Source organism: Pongo abelii, chromosome 16 (genome assembly GCF_028885655.2).
Source record: "Pongo abelii isolate AG06213 chromosome 16, NHGRI_mPonAbe1-v2.0_pri, whole genome shotgun sequence".
Lineage (NCBI taxonomy): Eukaryota > Metazoa > Chordata > Mammalia > Primates > Hominidae > Pongo > Pongo abelii.
In genome coordinates this window covers 70,555,517-70,567,667 of record NC_072001.2, presented here as the reverse complement: position 1 = coordinate 70,567,667, position 12,151 = coordinate 70,555,517, and the positions used below count along the sequence as shown (strand labels likewise).

The following is a 12,151-nucleotide window of genomic DNA, read 5'->3' as shown; positions in this document are numbered from 1 at the left end:
CAAACTGTGTATCCACAACCCATGATGGGTGTTTTAAGCCAGCAAATGCTCTGATCACTGTGTGCACTGGTAACTCTCATTCTGCAATCAGTAGTGGAGTTTCCACTCATTCCTTTCCATCAAGATTATTAGAAATAGTCCCTCTTTAGAGTGCAAAAATATGCTGAGAGGATGAAGAAAAAATGAAAATGTCTTCGGCAAGTCATAAACTACTTCCCACACCTACTTAAAGTTTAAGGACTGCTTTAATACTCCATGTTTAATTGTTAATTGAGAATTTAAAAATCAAAAATGCCAACTTTGCCTTCGATGAGATGGAAAATTATGCTGCTGTAGAAGGTAACATAATGTAAAACAGCCAACATTACCAAGGCACACAAATGTTTTTGGTATGTAAAATTGCTTTGTAAAATATTTGCTCCATCTGCTGAAAGCGGCAAAGACAATTTTCCCTTGATAGCTAATGGCCCATTTCGGCTGTGTGGCAAGTGATTCGCTGCGGTGGCGGCTCTCATTAAACAGAATGGTGAAAATGCGGTATATAATTCCATACTTATGTAGCATTATCCACTCGCTGCTTCTCGAGGAGTCTGTCCCTCATTATCCAGGCCTCCACCTTGCACCAGCATGCAGACCTAGCAGTTGATTTGACTCGAGAAGCGTTTTGTCCGACTGAGGCACATATGTTGTGCCTCCATTCCAAAGCTCAGCACAACTGCTTTGCCCCCGACCACAAACACTAGAGAGGTTCATTCCCTTTCAACTTTCCAGCACTTAAATTGCTGTTTCTTTTTTCCTCTCACCACAGGGGGCTGTGGTTTTCTTTCTAGGCTCACCCTGTGCGCGCTGCATGCTGGGGGTTTCAATAGATAAAGATTAAATGCTTCTTGAAATTCTTAATTGAACTTTGCACATACACAAAGGCAGGAAAATTTTTCCCCGGGACAAAATTGCCATCATCAAAACCCCGACAAGCCCTGTCCTTGGTTCACGGTGTATGTGAGGGCCTGTGATCCTTTTCTTTCAGGGAGTTGTTTACACTACTCCCGGAATTACTTCAACATCTGCTAAAGGAACAATTAAAGATAAATAATCCAGGGTGGTTTAAAAAAAGAAGAATATGTTCATGTTTGGGGAATGATATTAAAAAGTAGTTACAGCAGCAAGTGACTGGTGTTTTAGAAATATTTTTAACATTGGAAAATGGTTTTAAGGAAATTATATTAGAGTGACATCAAGTAAATACACATGACTGTTCTAAGATCATGCAATATTTTAAAGCAGAAACCATGTGGTTTTAAAATCAGCCATAAGTAGAAGTAGCCATAATTATCATTACTGGTAATAGGGTCTTTCTTTCCAGTTAGAGAAATATAGCTGGTTGAGAAAATTGCATATGCTGATGAAAGCTCTTTAATTGAAAATTAAAAACAAAAGGAAACACATGTGCCCTTTGGACTTGATTTTTCATTCAAGTAGTGGGGGAGAGGAGTAAGTTTGTGGAATGAAATGAGAGACTATCAGGAGAATTTATATTTTAACTTTATGCAAAAGGAATGGGCAAGCAGTGACTTTACTTAATCAGAGTGAAGAGCTGTGCCTTGTTTGATATTTCCACATATACAGATGCATACACTTGAGGCAGATGTAGTAGCATTATATATTGATTGTTTTCTTTCCACAGACCATGCTTGTTAAAATACCAGGATGGTAAATTAGTGAATTCCAAAGTCAGGATTTTTGTTGGATCTGGCAGAGTCACAGGAAAGTCTGAGTCTTCTCAAGGGCATCCCTGTCTCACCGAGGGGCAGCAAGGACAGACGACCAGAAGCAAATGGCGCAGTCACCATCAGAGGAGAGTAAAACTCATTCTGAAACCGTTCCAAATGCCCATGCCTGCTCTGTGGTTTTCAGCAAAGCGGACCTTTCCAAAAGACCTCCAACGGGGACTTCCTGGATGTCAGAACACGAACCAATTCTCGTTCCTCTCATCTTTTGCTTTATTCCTTCCTTCCACGCTGTTATTGCGAAAAACTGGCAGTTAAATTCAATTGATTCAAAATATTCGGGATCCATATGGCCGCCAACCCTGGAGCTGAAGCGGCGATAGCACCTCACTGCTGTTTTCAAGCATTTGCCTCTCCTCCAGTCCCCAGATGGTGGGAGTAACATTTAAACCTCCTTTTCTCTGCCTTGTACAATAGACCTTGGCACCATTTCAACTGTTTACTCCGGTAATTAACAGCTCTGATACCACAACAATTACAACTCCTACACTCTCACCACAATAATGCTATGAATTAGTGAGAGCTAATGGCTGGAAGGTAGAGTGTTTCCAGACTGTGAGATCTGTGCATTTTTAGAATAAAATAAAAGGTACAAACAGCACGCTTGCAGTAGACAATGATTACCTAGTAATTAGTTTACACAAAGCTTCCTATTTAATGGCAAAACGCTGTAATTAACGTGTGACAGAAAATCAAAGGGTACTTTGTAAGCATAAGAAAAATTAACACTGCAGGCCCATAGCTTTATGTACTGATTAGAAGCATATTAAATCAATAGGACACACAAACCAACAGCTTGTGTAGCTGATTATTATAGGTCCTCAGAAGGGGTACCCTGGCTTTCATTTCACTTGGGGAGGCAATTTTCCTTCTTCTGTCATCTTCCTCAGGCACAGAGAAACACCTCAAACTCAACCCTGGCAGCTTCATGAAAATAACCACTGAACTGGAAGAAAACATTCTAAGTCATTCTCAGAGATAAAGACAAATATGTAAATGATTAAGACTTTCCAATGATTGTGGTGACGTGCTGCTATACTAATTAGAAAATACACCAACTGGAACCAGAAAATAAAGCCACTGGGTTGCAATCTTTCGGTCAGAATAATCTCTACTTTGTCAAGCCTCTTTATTCAACGGATAGAAAGTTCAAATAAATGGAACTGTTTTATATTTCTAAATGATAAGAAAGCAGGCTGCTATGAAGACTTATTCTTTCCAAGGCACTGTCTGGGTAAAGCATAGGCTGGGAACAACTGGATCAACCAACATTCTGTATCTTCAACAGCCACAACCCCATATAATGATGGCTGATGGACATAGACAGCAATATCCTGGAAGCCTACCAGAGCCTAAAGAACCTTCTAAATCACCAAAGAAAGATTAAGTTGTATGTACTTGTTCAATGTTACCTGTATTTTGTTATAATACAATTTTATGGTAATAATAACAACAATAATAATAGGTAGCATTTCTTAAAGTCTTATTATGTGCTAAACACACTGCTAGCCAATTCATAGAATTATCTCATTTACTTGTCACCACTTCCCCATGAGACAGGTACTAATCTCTCTTTACAGATAGAGAAAGGGAGACTTGGAGAGCTGAAGTAATTTGCCTGTGGTTATCCCCCAGGGAGCATGGGAGTCTAACCTAGGTGTCCCTGGCTATGGAACCCCAGGGAGCCAAACTACCTCTTAGTTACCCTGAATGACTAGCCTGTTCCAACACTCATTCTGCTTAAAAGGCAGTTTACTATGTCAACCTGGAATAGGAGACTAAAAAAATTAAAACAAAAACAAACAAAATATTTGGTTGCTTATTTTTTTAAAAAACAGGGTGTTTCTGCTTTTAGAGATAGGAGTCTTGTTCTGTCACCCAGGCTGGAGAGTGGTGATGCAGTCATGGCTCATTGCAGCCTCAAACTCCTGGGCTCGAGTGATCCTCTTTCTTCAGGCTCCTAAGTAGCTGGAACTACAGGCACACAGCTAATTTTTAATTTTTTTGTAGAGATAGGGTCTTACTATATTGCCCAGGCTGGTCTTGAACTCCTGGCCTCAAGCCAACTCCCACCTCGGCCTTCCAAAGTCTTGGGATTACAAAATATTACAGGAGTGATCGACTGCACTGGGCTAAAAACAAAGGTTTTAAATACTTACCATATTTTTAATGCTACATCTGATTGTGAAGGTGGGCTACTCCAAGCTTTTTGGGAGTTTACAGGCTCACTAAAATGATCACGATAGTGTATTAAATTGAGAAAGGCATTGAAAATCTGTCATTCCCATGAACAATCAAAGGGTGATGTCTAAAATTCTCTCTCATCACCCATGCACATAACCAGGTATGTGAGGCAGTTGGGTTGCAAGAGCTGAATCCTAGAAACTCCCAGGCAGGGCTCCTCCTCTCCAGCTCTGAGGTGTGTGTATTGATGGCCCCCTACACCTCCCAGTTTGCTGCCTTGTGGGAAAAGGAGACCAGCTCTTCTGTCATCTAGGAAAGGGAAGAAATTTGAAAGCAGTGGCCTCTGTGTTCCAGGAATATTTGCGTTTCCCACAAATCTCTAGAAAGCAGAAAGCCTGCCACAAGGGCAGCACATGGTATGAGTCACAAAGGCAAGGACCTGAGGGAGAACACTTCTCAGGACTTTCAAATAAGAAGGTCTTTCCTAAATGTACTTGGCTCAGTGTGGCAAAAGCACTGGGCTAGCAGCAGTCAGATGTGGGTTCAAAGCAAGGCACAATAATTTATTAGCTATAAATTTGGGCAAGCCACTTCTTGAGAATAAGTTTCTTCATCTGTAAACAGAATAATAATACCTTCCTTATACCTTAAATCGGTGTGGAAGTAAATGAGTAAAAACCTCAGGGTTTTTCTGAGTTTAAATGAGACAATTCATGTAATGTGCTTAAGCACAATACCTGGTACCCAGTAGGTACTCTGCAGTATTTATTTATGATGATGATGATGATGATGACAAAGAAACACAAGGAAATGTCAACACCTTAACAGTGCATTCACAGATCTACAAAATGCTTAATCTCAGTGTTCTGGCAACCACTAAATACATAAAGATAATCTAAGACGTCAAGATTTCAACATATAAAAATAAATATAAAAACAAGTGAACAATAATCATTTATATGTAGTTTCATGACTGGAAAAAATAATAACCTAGATTTTTTCTTAACTTAGAAAATCTAGATTAAAAAATAAAGATCTTGCATTTTTGATATAAAACACAAATAATAATGACATGAAAAAAGAATATCCCTTGCTAGTAATCAAATAATAGCAATGAGAAGCTGGATTTTTATATCTAAAATAAAAGTGCAAATAGTTCATAATATCCATTGGTGGTAAGGTTGTGGTAAAACTAGTATGCTTATTCTCTGCCAGTTGCTTTGGAAATTGGTACTGTCTTCTTAGGAATATGGCGATATGTAACAAAAGCCATAAAATATTCTACTCCTGGGTCTTTCTCCTAGGGAAGTAACTCAACAGAAGCAAAAAAAGGTGTATACAAAAACCAAATATAAAAACAAACAAATCTTTCCTCCCTCTTTCCTCCCACCACCAAAAAATGAAAGCTGGGAATAGCCTAAATTTCCAACTTAGTTGAATTGTTCAATATATTAGAGTTCATCAATATGAGAGAATATTATGCATCTAATAATTGTGATGACTATGTATAAACATGGAAAATATTTAAGATCTGATGTTTAACTAGCATATACACGATTATTGTAGCTATGAGAAAGAAATACTGCATATTTAGAAATTAATATACAAAAATGAAAACAACTATGTTTGGGGAAAGTGATTATGTACTTATTTGGTTAAATTTTTTTAATCTTGTTATCTTTAAACTTTTCTAAAAATGATGTGATTACAAGCAATGGCTCTTTGGGATCACCTAATAAATACCTACTAAATTCTACACGGGACAACAAGCTCTGCCATCCTGCAGTGGCTCCTGTGACCTAGTTCCAGGGCCATTCTGAATGGACAGAGGTCTTCACAATGGAGGTGGAGATGCAGGGAGTTCTATGGCATGAAATGGTTAATGATTCTCTTTTGTAATTGTGTTTTCTGTTTGCTGCCTTAGTTCTAAAAGGAGGCAAAACAACTGCGGTTTATTCTACCTTTTCCAGGCATAGTTCTCCTACCTTTGTGATCCCCAAATTAATATCAAATGTCTAATTAGTTTTTTTCCTCCATTGGTGATCCCCAAATTAATATCAAATGTCAAACAAAGTAAATCAAAGTACAAATAAAGGTAAAACTGCTCTTGCAAAGGGCTAAAATAGCAATGTTTACTAGAAACATTCAAGAGCCAGTTCAATTTCCTATTTCTCATTAAGTGGTAAAATAGTAATGCCAAGACCACATCCCAGAATCTCCAGGGTAACAGAGGCCCAACGAAGGGCTGCAGAGAAACTTGAAAGTAAACTGGTTTAGTTCTTTACACACATAAATTGTTCTACAAAGATCTCTTGCAAAGCAGTGTCACCAGTAGCATCACTGCCACTAAGCCAATGTCCCAGGAATTGAGGAAAGGAAGACACCCTTAAAGAAAAAAATGGAAAAAAGCCACAAGGACTGGTACCACAGTAAATGTCTGCCTGGGTCTCTCTAGACTATCTTAGGTGAGCTTACCCAGGAATGTTTCTCCCCTACATGTTTGCCGTCCTTTGTTTAAGCCTTTATTCCTCCTAAATGAAAATAAATACCCCTGACTGGGGAACGGGGAGTTTGGAGTGTGTGCAAGAGTGTGGATTCATTAAAACTTAACGAGCAGAGTACTTAAGTGAATGAGTTTACTGGAACTTGTTGGGGGAAGTAGGTTTTGTTAGCTGGTAGGATGAAGAGAATAGGCTTGGTACCAAGTCACCAAGAAAAAAATGATAGAGTTGTGTTCTGTTTTCATTTTGGCCATCATGTAACATTCTGCTTTTCCTAAAAATCACCTACATGTCTCTACTGATTTTTTTTTTTTAACCGTGACTACAACTTTTCAGCATCTGCTGACTTCAGGACTATTTTAATTCTCAACTATAACCAGCCAGATAACTCTGGTTCCAAATTACATAGGTGAAAAAAGAGATGACTTTTTTTTTTTTGAGACAGTGTCTCACTCTGTCACCCAGGCTGGAGTGCAGTGGTGTGATCTCGGCTCACTGCAGCCTCTGTCTCCTGGGTTCAAGCAATTCTCCTGCCTCAGCCTCCCGAGTAGCTGGTACTACAGGCATGCACCACCACCCCCGATTAATTTTTTTGTATTTTTAGTAGAGACGAGGTTTCACTATGTTGGCCAGGCTGGCCTGGAACTCCTGACCTCAGGTGATTCACCCGCCTTGGCCTCCCAGAGTGCTAGGATTACAGGCATGAGTCACCATGCCCAGCCAGATGATCTTTTTTTTTTTTTTTTTGAGGCGGATTCTCACTCTGTTGCCCAGGCTGGAGTGCAGTGGCACAATCTTGGCTCACTGCAAGCTCTGCCTCCCGGGTTCACACCATTTTCCTGCCTCAGCCTCCCGAGTAGCTGGGACTACAGGCGCCTGCCACCATGCCCGGCTAATTGTTTTGTATTTTTTTAGTAGAGATGGGGTTTCACCGTGTTAGCCAGGATGGTCTCAATCTCCTGACCTCATGATCCACCCACCTCGGGCTCCCAAAGTGCTGGGATTACAGGTGTGAGCCACCGCGCCTGGCCCAGATGATCTTTGTATTAGATACTTGAGTCTGCACTGAATCTTGTCTACATCTAAAACCAATATCTGCATAAGATGCAAGAGAATCTCAAGAGTTCAAACTCCCATAAACAGCACTGTTTTTAATCTGTTGCCTACAACATACCAATGAGAAAAATCACGGTATCATATCATAAACTGCTATGCAAATGATGCTATTTGTAAGTATTAACATAATTTAGTGCTTACAGTCATATTCTCATTTCTAATAATTCTCCCAGAATGGAGTCTTTCTCTGGACTCTTAGCCTGCAGGATAGTCTTTCATCAAGAAGCTGAAATTTTTAATAACCTGCCAGCATATGTTTTGTATGTGCCAGGCTAGGCTTGATGACACAACATCTTCATTATCAAAAGAAACAGGTCTACAAACTGTAATAGGACATTAAAACATGCCTGTGCTCGTAAAGTAATGCTTTGATGTCTAAATGTGTACCATTACGATGGTCTTCTGGAACAAAGGAGAATTCTAATCCTAAATTCTCAATAGCTACACTCAATGGAGACTGCAGCTCACCTCCACTCCGAATGTGATTTCACTTTGAAGGCAAAAGAATGTCAATAGGCTCCTACAAAAAAAGAGGCAGCTTTTCAGAACTACTTTATTTTTATTTTTGGCTTCAGATCATGGCTAAGCACTGGCCTCAGACTGTAAAGAGATTTCCGAATAATTATATTTTCCTTGTTAAGTTTTAAAAAATGATTTAGATAGATTATTAATTATTCAAGAGCTTTGCATTTAATAACATTAACAACAGTGCCAAATGTATTTGGTGCCAATTAAAAATGCTACGGTTTAAAATAACTGAAATTTAAATAATGCACAATGAGGCTTCTAAATACAATTCAGCCAAATGTCAGTATTTTAAATATTTTTTAAAGTCAAACATTTCAAATTTATCATAGTCTAATGTCAAGAGAATTCTTTAAAAATTATCGGTTTGAAATACTGAAGCCAACAAATACTTTGCACATTAACACTTCAATGTTTTAAATTAAAAAAACATATTTTTATGGTTTAATCTTTACAGTGTTGCTTTAAAAAAATCTATACAATATGAAATAAAATCCAGTTCAAAGAGAATATAAGGGAAATCTCTATGGGCCTCAAAATTAAATACATTTTCTTTGTTTTATCTGTATCTGGAAGAGTAATTCATTTTGGTGTCCTTTAAATAATATGTAAAAAGCTGGCCATGACAGGTACTGCATTTAGTCCATTTACTGATGGAGGGGAGAAACGAAGCCCAGAATAGATCACAGGGAAACCAGCCACATTTGTCAAAGGGAACTCTCTCTCCTGACTGTTCTCTAGATTTATTCATCACTCCACTTTCCAAGAATACTGTGGTTCCCTCAAGTGTGCCCCTCCCTCTCTATCACTTGTGTCTTGATTCATATACTTCCGTAGTGGGATGCTCAAAGCAGACGCAAATCACTTTGCACAGCCCACTGCTATGTATGCTGGTAGGGAAGGAACCAGTCAAGGGAATTTGCGTTGAGATTTTCCTAATCAGTTATGCTTTAACCAGCAGGTCAGCCAAAACAGAGATTTGGGATTAAGAGAAGCCAGGCACTGGGGATTTCTGGATGAAAAGCAAGATAGTTTTAGAATGGCAGGTTTAATTTATATATTAAACCATATAAAATTACTTTAATTAAGCAAATTTGGAAGGGACTAAAAGGTTGTACGATTCATCCCTTCACAAATATGCATGGAAAAAATCTATACACGTCCATTCATGCTGAGACTTCTTACCTACGGCTCAGCTTTTGCTGGGAGATTTTCTGGCTGGAATGTACTATTTTCTCAGCATCTCACAGGGACCAGCAGTTACATAAATTTCCTTGAATTGTCTTCAAAAACACATGACTGCTGACAGAATGCTATTATACATTAGCTTCCAGGTGACAACAATTCACTAATAGAATTTCTATCTCATAATAAAATACAGCTAGCTTAATAACAACAGTTTTTAGAAGCACATGATCAAGAACCACTTAGGGCAAATTATAAGATTTGTAATGTTACCTGAATGTGATAAAAAATTACTTCCTAATTATCATAATCAATTTCAAGATGTGAATGAGGACTTTTAGGGCCCAGAGAAGAAACACTGAAAATAACCCAAATTGTGGCTCATACTTGTAATCCCAGCACTTTGGGAGGCTAAGATGGGTGTATTGCTTGAGCTCAGGAGTTCGAGACCAGCCTGAGCAACATAAGGAGACCCTCCCCGTCTCAATAAAAAAAAAGAAAAGAAAAAATTAGCCAGGCATGGTGGCGCATGCCTGTAGTCCCCACTACTCAGAAGGCTGAGGTGGAAGGATCCCTTGAGCCAGGGAGGCAGAGGTTACAGTGAGCCCTGATTGTACCACTGCACTCCAGCCTGGGCAACAGAGTGAGGCCCCATCTCAAAAAAATAAATAAATAAATAAAATAAAATAAAATAAAAGAACTCAGTCAATCCCATTCATTGTGTATATAAGGAAAAAGGTCCCAAGAAAGGCACTGCTGGCAGGTGACAGAGCTAAGTAGAGAGGAAAGTACTCTCATCTCTTAGCTGAACTTTTTGCTTCATCCCCTAACTGTTTGCAGACACTGTGGGTTTAAGTCACCATTGAATACTCACTTGTGCCCATTTCTTTCTCCAGTCTTCAAGGCCATATCTGCTACTCTCCTTTAGCACCCATTTGTAGCACTTTAGGTAGGAAGGAATATCACAAAATGCAGTCCCATTTCCTCGGAACTCAGAGTCCATTTTAAAGAGCCAACGCTGTATTTGCAGGTGATCAGTTATCAGCTGACTCAGCTGCTCTATCATCTGTGGGGCCGAAGACACAGCCACATTTAATACAGTTCATTTCCTGGGATTCGTTTTTATCGTATCAACTTAGTTGCTGTACTTCTCATGTGTCTTTACTTCTAATGATCTGTTCATTTGGTTATCTTCTAGTTATTAAGACAGATTAAAGAAGTTTAAAGTGATATAAATATGATGCGAAGAAACCATTAACCAATGAGACCAAAGACATGTTTAAAAGCACAGTCTTATTTATGAGAAATTCTGAAATTATCATTTTGCTGGCTTCTGAAGGCAAAAGAAAGAATCTTTGAATGCCTGTAATTGAGTCTTGATATTGTTTTCTTTCTTTTTCGGAAAATTATGCATTTACTTATTGATTCCTCAAATGATGTTTTAATTGTTTCAAGACTAGAAAGAGTTACAGTCTTGAAAACTTTAACTGTTTGGGTCTTTGTTGAGCTTTTTACTGCTATAAACTATAAAACATTTAATTTTTTCCTCATTAATGTACATGAAATACATTTGTTTGGCTGGCCAATTGGCCAAGTTTAGTATATGTGTGATATAAACACATATATTTTAGAACAAGACAGATAGAGATAAAACATTTGTGAAAGCAACCTTCCTGGAACACACACCTACTTAACATTTTATTTGAAACAACATTTCCTCAAGAACTGGGCTCAAACACATGGGAGTTTAAGGGATAGAACAGTACTCCAAGCTCTAGTATCATAATAATGATGATGATGGTCTCTAAGATAACTGAACTCTCAGTAGGAGACAGGCCTTTGGCTCATGTCAGTTCTTTGCATGAATTTTCTCATTTAATACGATAATCTATGAGGTGGACACAATTACTAGTTTTCTTTTATATGTAAATAAACTGAGGTTCTGCTAATTTAAATAACTTTCCCACAATCACACAGCATTGAGTAGCAGAGTAGGAATTCCATTCAAGTTGCTTTGACTCCAAAACCTGTGCTCATTCCCTCTTCACTGTGCTGCCTATCCCAACCCACAGAGAGGTGGAGAAGGGTGAAGTGGAGAAAGAAGTCAGAAGAGGAGCAAGAGAAGCCACTTTCCTTACACTCAATAAGCCATTTGGGGTGAGTTTGAATCAGATAAAAGTCTATAGCAAGATGACTTAATTATAAGTAATACTCTCCTGGCAGAGCCTGGGAGAAAAATACCTCATTAGCTCACAAAACGATTTTTCTGTCTTGTCTTCTTATCAGACTTTCCAGTCTATACTTCCCAGAAAGCAACAAAATAACACTAAGCTTTTTGTCTCCGGAGCCTTCCCATGCTGTTCTTGGCTATAGTTTTCTGTACGGAAGGACTCTGTGACACTCTTATCCTCTTTTTTGATCAGATCTCTTTGCCCACAATTTTTTTCTTTAACTAAAGAGTGTGAAAGGACTCATGATTTACAGTTCTGTTGAGGTTTAGAGCTACCAGATTAAAGTTATTTTGATTAAAGGCCTGATCTGTTCTTCTGGGTTGTATCTGTCCAGCAAATCTTCCTGGGGATACTATACTACATGGCAGTGTGGAAGAGACAGCAAAATGGCCATACTTGGGTTCTCTGGAAACCTCATACAACTATGGGGTATTCAGTGAGGGTGAAAATTAAATATCTTAGCTCCCTAATTATCAGGTAGTGTTTATTGATGATTTGGGTGTTTAAATGACAGAACTCTGGTCTACAAACCATATGGTGATGAACACAGCCTAGGAAGGTTTTTTAAATATGCCTTCCAAAGTTGTTTCCTTATTTCTCTAATGTGTTGAGAATATAGATT

At 38.6% G+C, this 12,151-nt stretch overlaps 1 protein-coding gene across 21 annotated transcripts in view; it reads right to left on the bottom strand.

The window, feature by feature from the left end:
* IQCH (IQ motif containing H) overlaps positions 1 to 12,151 on the bottom strand; it is a 247,385-nt gene that overhangs the window by 91,265 nt on the left and 143,969 nt on the right. For 18 of the 21 annotated variants that reach the window (XR_008513644.1, XR_008513645.1, XR_008513646.2 and 15 more), the window contains one exon: positions 10,173 to 10,364. Coding sequence is in view for 17 of the 21 variants with exons in the window: in XM_002825584.3 (XP_002825630.2) it covers positions 10,173 to 10,364 (192 nt within the window). In the remaining 4 variants the exon portion in view is untranslated. Of the gene's footprint in view, positions 1 to 1,539; positions 2,019 to 7,541; positions 8,109 to 10,172; positions 10,365 to 12,151 lie in introns of those variants that run through there. The other 3 variants (XM_054531607.2, XR_008513647.2, XM_054531606.2) reach the window with 3 other exon arrangements.